The sequence below is a fragment of the Chelonus insularis genome, unplaced genomic scaffold, assembly GCF_013357705.1.
Source record: "Chelonus insularis isolate UGA/USDA-ARS -01 unplaced genomic scaffold, ASM1335770v1 contig_67_pilon, whole genome shotgun sequence".
Lineage (NCBI taxonomy): Eukaryota > Metazoa > Arthropoda > Insecta > Hymenoptera > Braconidae > Chelonus > Chelonus insularis.
The window spans coordinates 519,854-536,108 of NW_023276701.1; the positions used below are offsets into that span (position 1 = coordinate 519,854).

The window sequence follows — 16,255 nt, forward strand, 5'->3', positions numbered from 1 at the left end:
AAGCTCTGATCCTCTTCTCAAGTTCGTGAACAGCTTTGAACTATTGGGAAAGGATGCGTTCCTATATAGAGCAGCATATCAGGCAGCGCAGAACCTCGGCTCAGTTTTCGACCCTAGCAGTCCAGACGGTCTAAGGCTTTTGCAATTGACCAGAGGGCAGCGAAAGGTCGATATAAAAACAACCGAGCAGTTAAAACTGCTCGACGAACATGTGGCAAAGTCCTTACATGGTGTGTTTTATCGTCATCTCGACACACAGGACTTGTCACACCAGCTAACTTTTCAATACCTCAAAAGTCAGCTGGCTTGTTCTCTGAGACCGAAGGATTCATTATGGCCTGCCAAGATGGTGTATTTTCCACCCTCGCCTATCGGCGTGATGTTATGCACGAGCAACTCGAGGACACAAGATGCCGAGTTTGCCACGGTGATGTAGATGAGACGCTATTTCATGTTTTATCGGCTTGTCCGATATTAGCGCGCTCAGCCTACATTCACCGGCATAACGCCGCCCTGAGAGTGCTGTATTACCACCTTCGGCACTCTTATGGAATAGACGAGACACCAGTGCTGCCCTATGTGCCCGGTGAAATTGAGTCAGTCGTTGAGCACGGGAGAGCAAAAATTCTTTGGAATTACCCGCTCTCTACGCCCCAACGTATTGAACACAATAAGCCGGATATTACTCTTTTCGACCATACCACCAAGCACGTATATTACATTGAGTTCTCAGCCCCGGCTGAGACAAATATACGTGCAAAAGAAGAGAGTAAATAGGAACGCTACAGAGAGCTCATGGAGGTCATGAGAAATGTCTATCACGAATACACAGCGCACGTGATAGTCCTGGTGATTGGCGCCCTCGGAGGGATGAGGGACCGCTTTCTGACAGAGCTTCGAACAATACCAGTCTGCCGTAGTCAGGCTGAGATTCTCGCGGCTCGTATGCAGAAAGCGGTCATCCTTGGTTCTCTCCGAATCCTGAGACGACTGTAACAAATGACTGAACGGCTGCAGCCCCGGCTCACCCTCAAACCTGAGGGAGTCAGGTGCCTGCAGGATAATTCCGTCTGGTCAGGCCCCAAGTGGGTCGGAGCCCTGGGATCCCTGGCCAAACACCTCTGACGAATCGCAAGATGATAATAATAATAATAATAATAATAATAATAATAATAATAATAATAATAATAATAATAATAATAATAATTTAAACACTTCTTTTTTAGTCGGGATATTCTATTGTGTAGGGACTATCTAAAAGGGTATTTAATCATGAACTTTCTAAATTAATTTAGATGTTGAATCTCTATTTGAAAAAAAAACTACTCCATCGATAATTTCTCGGATGGTATCAAAGTTTTTGATGGACCAGGCATTAATGACGCCGAGTGTATTCATCATGAAAGTAGAAGAGCTAATATAATGACAATAATAACAAAACTGATTTTCCTACTTTCTAACTGTTATTGCGGAATATCATTCTTTGGCTGGGCATGTGTAAAGAATTCCGCTTTTACCATGTGATTTGAATCCCCAACTTCGTGTAGGAGATTTCACTTTTCTCACTTGTAGCGGAGAATTTGAGGTTACACTTATCACTCGTTGCTCGAGAAGGAGCAAGTTTCTTTATTTTCTATACTTTTTGTTGAAGGAAGTCACTGTGTGGCGCCACTTTCCAAAAAACGGAGGTGAGCTCTACGGGCTTCCGTATTTGAATTATTTTCTTCCAACTAACTTGTTGAGGTTTATCTGTGAAAAATTTTTTTATTAAACTCATGAATAACATAATAGAAAAGACTAAACGTTATAAAAATGATTTCAATAGTAGGATGCACCGCATTTTACTTAAGTACATTTTTAAATAATAAAATTTTTTATTATTTATAAAATTTGCAAGTTTAATTTCAAAATTCATTGCGTATTTGAATTTCGGAAGAATAATTTTTACAGTTGTAGGTGGCGTGACGATACATAATGGCGATAAATTCCATTGAAACGCGAATTAATCCACCAAACTTTGATAATTTTTTTCGCGAAAACTATCAATTTACAAATATAAGTTCTCATAACAGATCATTTTTTTTTTTTTTACATATCATATATCCGGCTTCGCTATAAGTGACCGTATATCCTGTATATTGTTATACCGCTAAAACCTCCTGTGAGTGTATATATCTTTCTGCGTCAGCGCTTATCTAAATCCCGCCATCACACGATACCGCTGTATCAATTGTATTTATTTGTTCATCATTTTATTATATTTTCGAATAAATTTATAGAATAAATATGTAATATAAACTCTATACGGGTTTGATCATCTTTATTTTCTATCTAAGTGAGATTGTGAAAATATAAGCAAGTAAAGTACTTAGATTTGCATGGTGATAATTGCAAGCGTCCTAACCTAAAGCGTCAATCATGGCAAACGTTTCTCTTGATAAAGAAACATTTTTCCGTCGTATGAAACGCTTATATACAGGATGGAAGGTAATTTCTTAAATAACTAAATCTTTTCAGATAAAAATTACCTATTTATTATAAATGATTATTTTTTATTTATTAAATATCTAAGGATGGAGAAGTGGGGACAGACGACAGCTTTAGTAAGATGGATTGTCTAGTTTCGGCAGTTGGAACAGATGAAGATATTATTTATAGTAAATCCATGGCTTTACAAGTAAAATTAACATTTATTAAAATATTTTAAATGTATGTATTGAATGAATATTTCATTTTACTTGTTGTTTTTTAAAGACATGGTTACTGAGCTATGAACTAACTGATACAATAATGATTCTGGCTGAAGAATGTATCTGCTTTCTGTCGAGCAAAAAGAAAATTGAATTCTTGAGACAAGTCGAAAATGAAAAAATTGAAGATACTGGAGTACCACCGGTCAAATTATTTGTTAGGAATAAGGTATAAATGAAAATATTAATTATTAATAAGACAATTTATCTAATTTAATATTGAAATTATTGCCTGAATTAAAATCATTTTTAGAGCGATGAAGATAAAGCAAACTTTAATAAATTGATAGAAATAATAAAAGGAAGTAAAAAAGGTAAAACATTAGGTGTTTTTTCCAAAGAAAACTATCCTGGAGCTTTCATGGATGCTTGGAGAGCTGCTTTAAAGCAACAGTCATTCGATACTGTATGTATTTTAAATTGAAATCCATTATAATATTTAAACGATATTAAAATAATTGAATCATGTTTAAAATATTTTCAGATTGATGTTAGTGCTGCTGCAGCTTATGTAATGTGCCCTAAAGAAGATATTGAAATTTTGACGATTAAAAAAGCTTGCGTAGTTTCAGTTGATGTCTTTACAAAATATTTAAAAGATCAGATTATGGAAATAATTGATTCAGACAAAAAAGTTAAACATTCAAAATTAGCAGAGGGTGTTGACACTGCTGTAACAAATAAAAAATTTGTAACAGGAGTTGATATATCACAGGTAGATATGTGTTATCCAGCTATTATTCAAAGTGGAGGAAATTATACATTGAAATTCAGCGTTGTAAGTGATAAAAATATTTTACATTTTGGGGTAATAATTTGTTCACTCGGTGCTCGATACAAATCATACTGTTCAAATATTGTTCGTACTTTGTTGGTTAATCCAACTACGGCGATTGAAAATAATTACAATTTTTTATTGGCACTTGAAGAAGAAATTTTAAAAAAATTGACTCATGGAACAAAAATAAGTTCAGTTTATGAAGCAGGAATAAAATATGTAAAACAAGAAAAACCAAATTTATTAGATCATTTAACAAAAAATTTTGGATTTGCAATGGGAATTGAATTTAGAGAAAGTTCTTTATTAATTGGACCGAAAACTCATGCTGTAGCAAAAAAAGGAATGGTTTTCAATGTTAATGTTGGTCTTTCAAATTTAACAAACCCTGACGCAACTGATAAGGAAGGAAAAACTTATGCTTTATTTATTGGAGATACTGTAGTTGTTGCTGATGCAAATCAACCGGCAACGGTTCTCACTAACTCAAAGAAAAAAGTTAAAAATATTGGAATTTATTTAAAAGATGAAGAAGAAGATGAAGAGGAAGGCAGTGGAAAAGAGAATGAATCTAAACCAGAAATTTTAGGGCGAGGAAAAAGAACTGCGGTAATTGAATCAAAACTTAGAACCGAACATAGTTCTGAAGAAAAACGTAAACAACATCAAAAAGAACTTGCTCAACAACTTAATGAAATAGCGAAAGCACGTTTAGCTCAACAATCTGGTGGTAAAGAACAAGAAAAAATACGTAAATCAACAGTGTCATATAAAAGTTTAAATCATATGCCACGAGAATCAGAAGTAAAAGAGCTTAAATTATATGTTGATAAAAAATACGAAACCGTAATTCTTCCAATTTTTGGAATTCCTGTTCCGTTTCATATATCAACGATAAAAAATATTTCTCAATCAGTAGAAGGAGATTATACTTACCTTAGAATAAACTTTTTTCATCCGGGAGCTACGATGGGTCGAAACGAAGGTGGAACTTATCCACAACCTGATGCGACCTTTGTTAAAGAAGTAACATATCGAAGTACAAACACCAAAGAACCTGGTGAAATATCAGCGCCGTCATCAAATTTAAATACAGCGTTTAGATTAATCAAAGAAGTTCAAAAAAAATTTAAAAATCGTGAAGCTGAAGAAAGAGAAAAAGAAGATCTTGTCAAACAAGATACTTTAATTTTATCTCAAAATAAAGGTAACCCTAAACTTAAAGATCTTTATATAAGGCCCAATCTTGCTACCAAAAGAATGACTGGAGGTTTAGAAGCTCATACAAATGGATTTCGATATACTTGTGTTCGGGGAGACAAAGTTGATATCCTTTATAATAACATAAAAAATGCATTTTTTCAACCTGGTGATGGTGAAATGATTATTCTTCTTCATTTTCATCTTAAACATGCAATAATGTTTGGAAAAAAAAAACATCTTGATGTTCAATTTTATACCGAAGTCGGAGAAATTACAACAGATTTAGGAAAACATCAACATATGCATGATCGCGATGATCTTGCTGCTGAACAATCAGAACGAGAACTTCGACATAAACTCAAAACAGCTTTTAAAAGCTTTTGTGAAAAAGTTGATGCTATGACTAAGCAAGAAATTGAATTCGATACTCCATTTAGAGAGCTTGGTTTTCCTGGAGCGCCGTTTAGAAGCACTGTTTTACTTCAACCTACCAGTGGATGTCTTGTTAATCTTACAGAGTGGCCACCATTTGTCATCACTCTCGAAGATGTTGAATTAGTACATTTTGAACGTGTACAATTTCATTTGAAAAATTTTGATATGATTTTTGTTTTCAAAGATTATCATAAAAAAATCGCTATGGTTAATGCTATTCCCATGAACATGCTGGATCACGTGAAGGAATGGTTAAATTCTTGTGACATAAGATATTCTGAAGGTGTTCAATCTCTTAATTGGACAAAAATAATGAAAACAATAACCGACGATCCTGAAGGGTTTTTTGAAAGTGGTGGTTGGACATTTTTAGATCCAGAAAGCGATGCTGAAAATGAAGATGTTGAAGATGAAGAAGAAGAAGAAGATGACGCTTATGAACCTTCAGATATGGATAGTGAAGAAGAATCTGATGATGATTCGGATTATTCAGAAGCATCTGAAGAGTCAGATAGTGAAGAAGAAGAACTTGGAAGTTCAGAAGAGTCAGGAAAAGATTGGTCTGATCTCGAACGAGAAGCTGCAGAAGAAGATAAAGAGCGTGGTGATAATCGATATGAAGATTATAGCAAGAAAAAAAAGACCAAACATGAATCTCCATCAAAACATAGACATAGTTCGAAACACAAAAGTACTTCAAACTCTAAACATTCTTCTAGAGACAAAGATAGAAGATCTTCGGATAAACACAGGTAATTGTATTATATTTATTTTTGTATCAAATTTAGTTTATACATTGTAAATACTCTATTAAAATTAAAGAATGGACCGATCACGGAGTGGGAGATCACACAAGAAAGTGTCTCCTTCCAAATCGTCCAAACACAGGTGATTATATTTTTTAATATTTTATTTATTTTCAACTACCTTCATTATTCTTTGTTTAGTCCCAAAAAGAGTGATAAACACGATAAGCACAAGTCATCATATTCTTCATCAAACAGTAAAAAAAGGTCACGTGATGAGAGCTCTGATAGAAAAATTTCCAAAAAGTCCAAGTAAGTATAGATGAGAAAATAAATATTTTAAAATTATTTTATTTCTAATTTATTTCTTTTCCATTGTTTTCAGAAAATAAAATTGAAAAAAAGTCAGAAGATGTATTGAAAACAAAATAATGGTATCATTATCAGATATTTTATTTTGAATTATGTAGAAGCGAATAATTTTAGTTCCTCTAGGCTGTATACATTTATTATAAATAATAAGTGAGCCCTAAAAAATATTTAACTTACCTATTTGAAAATCAGAAAATTAATAACAGATGATCAAGGATCAATCATCAATTCTTTTTTTAAAATTTTTCTTATCACGTTTATTGTTAAAAATGAAAATAAATATTCATTTTTTTTATCTTTTTTACGTCTTCATGTTTTTCATTAACACACAAAAAAAAATTACTTTAAAAGTTCTATATTATTTATTAAAATTATCTATGAATATTTATAAATTATTCATCATCAATGGTGTACAAATGATTGATGTTATTTTATATTGTATCATGTAAAAGTAAACATTGACGTGACCTGTTTTCATTGATCTTTTTTTCTAAGAAAATAAAATAAAATTTAATTCATCAATTAAAACGATAATTTTTTATTTAAAACAAGTATAAAAAAATATAATTATTGAATTATTTCACAATTTTGAAGTTAATAGTATAAAAAAAAGTTCGTTTCAATAAACTACAATATAACATTTACAATAGCTTCAATTAGCCATCTGAATAATACAGAAGTGAAAGTATGAATTGTTGGAGTTGTTAAGTAGCTTTCTCTGTCTCATCATTTGACGCTTACTATATAATTTAATTTCACTTTTGGAATTATTTTGTACACTAATATTATCAGTTTAATAATTGACAATAATATGAAATGATGAAAAAAGTTGATAAAAACGACATAATTGAAAGAAATTCACTTGGCATAAAAAAAAATGTGTACAAATTATGTTAAGATACTTGATGTGGTAGATTAAATGTATATAAAATTGATGAATTTTTATTTAAAAAAAAAGAAAATTATTAATAAATGATTTAATTAAGACCAATCTTTTCAATTTGTCGTTTAAGTTGGAAGACGACATCGTCTGGTACACCCGGTAAAAGGCCGCCTAGATTAATTGATTGATCACCAGGAATCGATGTAACTGCAGCAACTTCTCTACTTTCTAGAACTCCACTGATATATGCATTCTTAGGAATTAATTGTGTATTACGTGCTTGGTTAATAGCTTCATTACTGAAAGCTTGGCCTTCTTTTATTTGCGGAAATGCCACAGAAGCATAAACCATTGTTGTAAGTACAACAAGAATGAGTGCCTTCATCTGTATAATAAAAATGTCATTATTCATTTTAAATTTAAATTATTAAACTTATTTATCACAATAGATTTTCAAATAAATATTATTAATCAATATTAACTTAAACAGATAAATAGATTATTTTTTTGTCAATTCTTTATATATAGTAAATTAGACACAATTTTTATTTAAAAAATAATTTTAATTATTTTCATATAAGTAGAAAAATTTGTTTTAATATAACATTTTAAATAAAATAAATAGTAAACTTTTAAATACTTACATTTGTTGAAGAGATGACTAAGTTAGAAATAAAACGTTCAGAAGTATCGGTAAATAAGACTAAGTGAAATTGTGTTGAGCTCACGAGCTTTTATACTTGATTGGGTTTGAATCGTTGAAAAGAGGTGGACAGGTAAGGTTTGAGCATACTATCCTTTTACTAGAGTCCAAATATACATCTTCCGTTAACGAGAGAGAAGGGATTCTTTGTAGTTGTCTTATTTAATTCGACCTCAATATGAAATGGATACGGAATTACTTAAAAGAAAATTTTTAGTTATTACAAAATTTTCACTTTATTATTTCTTTTTATTCAAGAGTACAAAATAAAAACGAGACTAGAAATCTACCGACTCATATGAGTTAAAATGTCCTTTATGTGTTAATATTATTATTACTTTTAAAATACTCTTAATTCTTAATTTTATAGAACGCAAAAAAAAAATTTTTTTTTTCAATTTGATCATTTTCAATGATATTAATTAAAAAAAAATGAATAAGTTTCATTGATTGTAAAAAAAAAAAAGATATCTATTACATATCAGAATAATTAATATCTTTCGAAAATTAAAAAAAAAATGATTATCATTTACCTTATTTTTCTTTTTATTTCTTATTATAATAGATAAAGTATTTATTGGCGTATGTAACAATTAGTTACCAAATTTCTGGCACAATTTTAGATTAATAAAAATGATATCTCTATATATTATATACAAATATGTTTGTGACAGAAATAAATGATCACTTAAGTATGATAGTAAAAAAATAGATACATAAAGAATTAACGGTTTTTAGTTGGCCTTATTAACTTTTTGATTACACTATGTTGTTTTGTATTTTTTCCATTATAATAAACTATTATTAGTATATAAAATACAATAATTAGATGGAATATTATTTCAGCTTTTTCAAGAATTTTTTTTCTTCATTTTTACATGATTTCTTATTAATTTTCAGTGGATATTAATTAATAATTTATCACACGTCCGAGACGTCATTGTGAGTATTTACGCTATTTCGAATAGAATATATTTGTAATTGTATTCTTAGAATTATTATTATTATTATTATTATTATTATTATTATTATTGTCTATATAGAAAGAAAAAATTATTTTTTTATAAACCGAATTTTCCTATTACATAGAAAAACGATCTTTACAATTTATCTTCCAAGGCGGAGATTCTCTCTGTTCCAAGTTCTTTTATGTTAAGTGATTCAGCCCATTACTATACTGCAGACAATTTATCGGCTAAACTCCAATAGTGGTTTAGCAATACCTTCAGTGTATGCTTTGTGAACTGCTTCACAAACGAATTTGTACTGACTCTGAAAAATAAAAATAAATCAAACTATTTAACTAATCATTGTGTCATTGAAATTTATAATTATAGAAAATAAAAAAAAAATCATACATTTTTTTACATAATTATTTTAATACTGAAAATTTTAATTTAATAACACCTTTATTTTATGACTAAAATTTTCACAATGTTTTTTATTATATTTAAACATAAAAGATTTATTAAAAAAATACCGTAATCAGTGATGAAAGTATCTTTTATTGACCTTTTATATTTTATAATAAAAAATAAGATTACTTCTACATTAGTTGAAAATAAAAAATGAAGGCGGTTACGACTAGAAAAGATTATTAGTATGAATGAATAATTAAATAAATTACATTTTAAATGGAAACTTACAGCATTTTGAATCATCATTGCTCTTTGATCTCGCATTGATCGGACAATATCAAGTGGATAGACAGGTTGATTAGCTTCAATTAAACAAAGAGCTGTTTCCATCAATACTAAAACACCTGTGCGACCGATTCCAGCTGAACAGTGAACTACTGCAGGTTCTACCATACCTTTTCTTGCAGCTCGAACACGTTCAGTAAATTTAGTAAATTGATGCCAATCATTTGGAACTCCATGATCAGGCCAACCACAATACTGCATATGTGTTATGTCTCTTTCTTCACCAGTCTATAAGTTAATTTTTGTCAACTTTTTCAATTGTTATGATCGTTAATAATAAAAAATCTGAATAAATGTGTATGAAATAATTTTAAATTTAATACCTTTTAGTTAAGTTATTCAATAAATTAAAAATTTATATTTTTATGTATAAATTCAAATGATTATTTCATGCAATATATATGAATAATTCTAAGTAAACATTATTTATATTAAAAAAAATTTTGAAATATAAATAAAAAAAGTAAAATTACTTACATTAACATCTCTTAAAATGAATTCACGGAAGACGAAAGTATCTTCGACTTTTTCAGATGTTGAAATCAACATAAGATTTCGTAAAGTAAGTGTTTCATTGAGAAGAGGCCAATATTGATGGCACTTAGTACGGCCACGTTCCACTAAAGTTGTTAACATAACAACTAAAGTACTTCCAGCTTCAAGAACCATTTGCCAAAAATCAGAAACAGTGGATGCAAGTGGACCTTGTGTTGCTATATAACGATTAATTATTCCTGAGCCAGGTATTTCCATATTAACATAATTAGCATTGATGTAATCACCATTGATGCAACCCATTAGAATAACCCGTGTTACGTCGTAGGGCGAAATGTCACGATAACGATTTTTATTTTGATTTTCAACTTTCTTGGATTCTAAAGATGTCAATTCGGGATTTTTTCTATAAAGTTGTTCATATTGAGCTATGAGAGCTCCACTTGCTAAACCATCTGCAAGGAGAAGCATTGATTGTGCGAGAGCGTCTGAGCCAACCACAGCATGAGGAGCGTCAGGTACATATCTGTCGAAAAAATTTATTATTCATTTTTCAGTAAAAAATTGAAATATAATCAATCCTAAAATCAACATTGAAAATTTTTCACGTTTTTTGTTAGGATCTCGAAAATTATCAGTAGCAGTAGCTAACAATAGATACAAAAAATAACAGTAATAAATTCGGTGACTAATCAATCCATGTACAAATTACACTACTCAAGTGATTCTCGTTTCATTGATGATAAAAATTAAAGTACATTTATATAAACAGAATTTAGTTGATTAGAATGCTCTATAGAAAATTTTTTAAGAAATATTGACCTACCGTTTAAAATCAAAATTTTTATACAGATAGAATATAAAGAGGGAGGGAGAGGGGGAAAGAGAGTTAAATTGTTTTAATTTTCTCAATATTCTATGGTTAGTCCAGTCAATATGCTTTTGAAATTGAAAATCTGTTGAACATTGATCAAATTTGCTTAATCGGTTCTTTTTAGTGACAGCAATCGTCAATATGAATTTTCGAGATAAGTTTCAACTCTTTACGGCTCATAGTTATCGAGGTATTTAAATGTATGTACAAAGGATACCACTGTTTTTTTGTTTAAACAATTGATTGTAGTTCATCAATAAATAAACTTTTTGAAATGTTTTTTAATCGACAGCTACATATATGCCTAATGTATTAAATTTGGCATTAATTAAATGTCATTATTTTTTAAAACAAATTTAATTTTATTTGGACTTTCTATTCGGACTTTCAATTTCTGATATTTTCTCAAGTATATTAACTGAGCTATATGTCTTTTTTAAACTTTAGATATGATTCTAAGGATAGCTCAAATAATTAATTGATAATAAAATGCTTCAAGAATATCTTAAAAATGGTATATCTTGAATTAAATATATACACATAGTTTGAAAATTTGTGTACTATTTAACTAAAAAAAAGTACTCATTTTCATTTTCTTTCTCATGGTAGTTACCAAATCATACTATAAAAAGCATAAAAGTAATTCAAATACATTAACTTACAGATTAATATTACATCAGTTTAATGATTAATAAGGTAAAGAAAATGAACTATTACCGATATGGAGGTTCTTCCTCCGATATTTCATCAGTCCCAGTAAGTGCATTATAAAGAGCGTTCGGACGAACTGTTAAAGTTAATTCACCATTTCCTGTATCTCTTGATTGACGTATTAAATTTACTACGTGTTCATGAAGCATCCCGTTAACATCAATTCCGTTGATGTATAAAACCTGAATAGAATTAAGTAAATTAATCAATTTAAGAAATAGTTAATAACGGTATTTATAAAATAATTACTTCATATCCATTCGATTAACTTACCTGGTCGCCTTCATTTAATTTGGGATAACAGCGATCTGCTGGAGTGTTTGGCGCAACACGAGACACTAAGATGGGCATATCAAGGTCTAAACCTCCTTTCACATTGAAGCCAAAACGTCCTTGTTCGTCTGGTGTCAATCTTATTGTCACCAAACCCTCTTCCAATATCTGAAATAATTTCTCACAAATGAATATTATTGAATAGTTGTTCTTTCAAATTATTGAAAATACTTAAATGCTTTTCTAAATAGTTTCAAGTTACTTATCAATTAATATTATGATTTACCTGTGGTGCTGGAGAACTTGTTGGTTCGCTATAATCAGGAAGATCATAAATATTTCTCTCAATTGCTGTGTCGTCATCAACATAACTTAAAATTCTTGAGCCCAAAACAGGTGAAAAGGCACCACTTTGTGTATGTGATCCTGTTATTTCATTTCTGAGGGACAAAAAACCACCCTCACTGTGGAGCGATAATATTTAATAGCATAGCACAACATGCAGAATAATTAAAATTTTTTAAATCTTATTGTTTTACCATAAAATCACACTATAAAATCAATTGATGTATCGAATATTTATAAATAAATAAAAAACAAAAAAAAACAATACGCACTCATCACTGGGATTCCCTTCTCCCCACGCTTGCCTTGGTTCTCGAGATCCAAGAGATTGAACCTTATTGTCGTGAGGTCTTGACGGTTTCACTGGTGCTATTACTATTCTTCCTTTTTCTTCAACGACGGGCAATTGGTTTACTCCATGAACTAATCGTTTACTAGGAGATCTGATATTTATAAATAAATAATAAATATTTTTTTTATACTCAAAAAATAAAAACAAAAATCTTCGAGTTATTAGATTACTTTAATGTAATCAATCTTACCTAATGAATGTTCTTTCAACACGGGCACGATATTTGTTATCTTCTACTGTTTGATATTCTGTTCGACCAGAATATGTAAACCGACTACTCAGAGTTAAAGGAAAACGTCTAGGTCGCATTTTCGGACTATGAAGTCGAAAAAAGGTATGATGCTCTACACAAGCTTTCCATAAATTTTTCGAACTACGATATGTCTGCATATTAAAGCCCAATAATGTATCATAATTTTCTGACTGTAATAAAATTAAAAAAAAAATTAATTACTATCAATTTAACATATAATAATAATTCAATTCGATTAATTTATATAAGATAGAATTATTATAAAAACTTGTTTAAACAACAGAAAAATTAGAAAAAAAAAAACAAATGACAGTTAAGTAAAAATTAAATTGGCCGAAACTCGATCAAAAACAAGTACTGATATATGAATAATGACACTTAATTTATCCTTAAATAAAACAATTACATTTTAAGTTGAAATTTCATATTTATGCAAATCTGTTTTAGACTAATTAAAATTTTTAATATACTTACTTGTTCTCTACGTAGTTGAATAAAGAACTGCTTTCTTTTAAAAGAAATTTTCACTATTTTTGCCCACGAGAATACATTGATTTTTATATTGTTCTGAAAAACTACTAATCCAATTGATGTAACACCTAGTTGAATGTCTCTATTTGTTGAATCCTAATGGAAAATTTATAAATAATTATTACATATTTTGGAATATTTATTAAATATGATATTTTAAGAGTAAATAAACCTACCCTTGCTTTATGTAATTCAACTCCATACATATCAAGTCTTTTCGCATGATCAAGAAAATTAAACTCTGCATCAGCCGGTAACTGTCCTCTATATGAAAAATAATAATATAAAATTATAAAATGCTTTGAAATACAAAAACAAAATTTTCTGAAAAATTGTCATTTATTAATTTAAATAAATCAAATAATAAATTAATTAAATACTTATGAAGTTTATGAAGTTCGGTTATTTTCTTTTCCATTTCTTCAGTTTGACCAGGAATAAGTTGAAGTTTTGATAAATATCCTGGGCCGTGTTCCTCTGGATGATAATCACCCAGTTCAGCTAGTACATTAAGAATCATTTAATATATAATATTGTTTGTATTTGTCTTAGTTTTACTTACATTGAACTGTATAACTAGCAATAAGACAAGCGGTACTAGGTGGAAGATGTAATTTTTCTTGAAGAATATCTTTTCTTATTTGAAGATAAAATTGATACCGAGTATATTCTTCTTGAAGTTTACTCGGATCAGATACGTAAAATTTAACTTTGAAGAAAAAATGTCCACCTTTGATGAAACATTAATTTTTGATTAATAATTAATATGCAGTATTTTAAATTATTTTATTGATTTTTATTATAAAATTGTAGTGTTTACCTTTGTTCCTTATTTGTTTTTTGATAAGTTTTGAAGGGTCTAACCATCGCTAAAAGAAAATATAAATGATTTGTTAAGTATTCTGATAAATATTATAAATAATAGTATAAATATCCAAACCATAACATCTGAATTGGAACAAATTGATGAATTGCTGTTTTCAGCATATTGCAAGCCAAAATAATCCTTCTCGATAAGTTCTAAATGATGAAACACAAGGTCTAAAAGTACCTGACCTTTAGCTCGTTTCTGTAAAAAAATATAATAAATAAATTAATTAGATACATTCAAAAAATTAAATAACAAATAGTTGAATGATGTTGAATGAAAAATTACATCTAGTTGAAATGTATGCTGGGTGTCATCAAGAAAAACAACAGTGGTCGCAAGTGATTTTAATCTTCTATCGCGTGCCAGTTCGGCTCCTCGAACGTGGTAGCTCCCACTGGAGCCACTCAGCGCTCGTCTTGATACACTTTCGATCATATCAAGAAGCTGACGATGAGTCAACCACCTCCGAGGCACAATGCAGCATACCTTTTAATAACCTGAAAATATTTATCAACAAAACTCATGTTAGAAATAATTACTTGAAGTGAATATTTAATTATATCTTGAATGTTTTTTTCATGATATTCTATTAATTAAAATTTTATAACAATCATTTGGTATTTTTAATACTTATAGTAACAATTATGTAATTTCAATTAAAGATAGATATTTGGCATTGGTGCCAAAAATGTATAGAACCAAGATAATATTCTTAAAATAATTTCTGTATTATAGATATCGAATTTCATTTAAAATTTATTAGTAAGAATGATAATTCAAATTATTAATACTTTTTTGACGATCATTCATTTTTAGATTATAACTTTTTTTTCTATTTTTATTATTTATGAATGAATTTTATATCTTTATGTGAAATATTAATCTTACATTGAAATATCTTATAGAAAAAATGTAACTTACATTCATCTTAAAAATTGAAGTAAAATTCACATGAGCTTCAAATGTAAAAATGCTTAGTTAATTTGGCAATTCTCTTAATAATGATTTAAATACTTTTTAACTAATCAAAGTTGATTAATTTATAACTAATTTCTCTTTGGAATCGTAAATTATTATACAAGAATAGATTTTTAAAATTTTATGACTGTTAACTATTGCTAGTTTTGATACATCACAATATCACGGTCACAATTATCGTTCATAATCATATCAAACTATTCGTAATATTTCTATGATAAATCTAAATAAATTTACTTAATCCATTTTTTTATCATTATGATAACTATAGGTTTAATTACGTTTTATATTTATCTACTTATCAAATTATTTTCATGTAAGATAATAAGTTTAAAAAAAATTGCACTAACAAATTGAAATGAAAGTGTACAGTAAGTAAAGACCAAGGACTTAAATCCTTGTTAAACTTGAATATAATAATAAAATATTATCTACTATACACGATTGATTATTGTCAAGACTTCAAATGATATTCTCACATGCCAAATGACTGAATTATCACAAAGATAATCGTATTAAATATATCAGTATTTATCACAATTATACACAAAGTAGTCAAATTTTTATTTATTATTAGTCTTTCAATTTGAATAGACACATATTATTTCCAAATGTGAAATACGACTTTACTAGAAGAATAAAAAATAAAAATTTTGCAAATTCCAAACTTGAGGCTAAGCTATACTGGGGGAAGTTGTGTGTTCTCATATGGGCAAGCCTTACTACATTTCTATTATAGGGATAAGTCTTTAGGATGAGCTTCACCAGGTTTGCCAACTACCGTCAGTGGTTGGCTAGTCTACATATAGTTAAACCAGAGAAAAGAGATAATGGGCGTTTTCCATTTAAAGAAAACCTCTCTGTGTTTGACACTGTTTCGACTAATTTTATTAAATGGAGCATTTACTTTTATTGTGTTTCGATAGAGGGCAGCTTATAAAAGTTACTAGGAGAAAAAAAATTTTTTTTTAAAATGTGTAAAAAAAATGAGAATTTTGA

The 16,255-nt window shown here is 29.2% G+C and overlaps 3 protein-coding genes across 7 annotated transcripts; 1 reads left to right on the top strand and 2 right to left on the bottom strand.

Annotated features, from left to right (window-relative positions):
* The first annotated feature begins 1,976 nt into the window (after positions 1–1,976).
* Positions 1,977–6,331, top strand: dre4 (SPT16 homolog, facilitates chromatin remodeling subunit dre4). 2 transcript variants are annotated; one of them, XM_035089513.1, is made up of 8 exons: positions 1,977–2,487; positions 2,573–2,677; positions 2,755–2,919; positions 3,004–3,156; positions 3,235–5,918; positions 5,989–6,054; positions 6,114–6,224; positions 6,298–6,331. In XM_035089513.1, the coding sequence occupies exons 1-8, from the start codon at positions 2,419–2,421 to the stop codon at positions 6,302–6,304; spliced, it is 3,360 nt and encodes a 1,119-aa protein (XP_034945404.1). In that variant the 5' UTR covers positions 1,977–2,418; the 3' UTR covers positions 6,305–6,331. The 2 variants fall into 2 exon arrangements, with proteins under 2 accessions (XP_034945404.1, XP_034945405.1); XM_035089514.1 differs by lacking the exon at positions 5,989–6,054.
* Positions 6,332–6,806: 475 nt separating this feature from the next.
* Positions 6,807–7,957, bottom strand: LOC118070723 (uncharacterized). Its single transcript, XM_035089505.1, has 2 exons — positions 7,812–7,957; positions 6,807–7,552 (listed from the first exon to the last, which is right to left on the bottom strand). Exon 2 carries the CDS (start codon positions 7,550–7,552, stop codon positions 7,262–7,264), a length of 291 nt encoding a protein of 96 aa, XP_034945396.1. The 5' UTR covers positions 7,812–7,957; the 3' UTR covers positions 6,807–7,261.
* A 784-nt stretch (positions 7,958–8,741) lies between these two features.
* Positions 8,742–15,951, bottom strand: Ptpmeg (protein tyrosine phosphatase Meg). Of its 4 annotated transcripts, none has more exons than XM_035089540.1 (16): positions 15,736–15,951; positions 14,564–14,764; positions 14,348–14,476; positions 14,228–14,276; positions 13,970–14,137; positions 13,788–13,908; positions 13,584–13,671; positions 13,351–13,503; positions 12,814–13,046; positions 12,544–12,714; positions 12,213–12,390; positions 11,927–12,094; positions 11,660–11,835; positions 10,051–10,594; positions 9,517–9,801; positions 8,742–9,142 (listed from the first exon to the last, which is right to left on the bottom strand). In XM_035089540.1, exons 2-16 carry the CDS (start codon positions 14,711–14,713, stop codon positions 9,059–9,061), a joined length of 2,697 nt encoding a protein of 898 aa, XP_034945431.1. In that variant the 5' UTR covers positions 14,714–14,764; positions 15,736–15,951; the 3' UTR covers positions 8,742–9,058. The 4 variants fall into 4 exon arrangements, with proteins under 4 accessions (XP_034945431.1, XP_034945432.1, XP_034945433.1 ...); XM_035089541.1 differs by lacking the exon at positions 15,736–15,951 and adding an exon at positions 15,607–15,624; XM_035089542.1 differs by lacking the exon at positions 15,736–15,951 and adding an exon at positions 15,200–15,573 and having other exon boundaries at positions 12,213–12,366; positions 14,564–14,775.
* Positions 15,952–16,255: the final 304 nt, after the last annotated feature.

What these genes read in the sequence shown, in the direction of transcription:
- dre4 (XM_035089513.1), top strand. Translation starts at nt 2,419, where the DNA reads ATGGCAAACGTTTCTCTTGATAAAGAAACATTTTTCCGTCGTATGAAA. An exon ending in GCTTATATACAGGATGGAAG is followed by an intron (nt 2,488 to 2,572) that starts GTAATTTCTTAA and finishes TAAATATCTAAG; the next exon opens with GATGGAGAAGTGGGGACAGA. An exon ending in GTAAATCCATGGCTTTACAA is followed by an intron (nt 2,678 to 2,754) that starts GTAAAATTAACA and finishes TGTTTTTTAAAG; the next exon opens with ACATGGTTACTGAGCTATGA.
- LOC118070723 (XM_035089505.1), bottom strand. Translation starts at nt 7,552, where the DNA reads ATGAAGGCACTCATTCTTGTTGTACTTACAACAATGGTTTATGCTTCT.
- Ptpmeg (XM_035089540.1), bottom strand. Translation starts at nt 14,713, where the DNA reads ATGATCGAAAGTGTATCAAGACGAGCGCTGAGTGGCTCCAGTGGGAGC. An exon ending in AATTAAATGAAGGCGACCAG is followed by an intron (nt 11,836 to 11,926) that starts GTAAGTTAATCG and finishes AATTCTATTCAG; the next exon opens with GTTTTATACATCAACGGAAT. An exon ending in GAGGAAGAACCTCCATATCG is followed by an intron (nt 10,595 to 11,659) that starts GTAATAGTTCAT and finishes TTTTTTCGACAG; the next exon opens with ATATGTACCTGACGCTCCTC.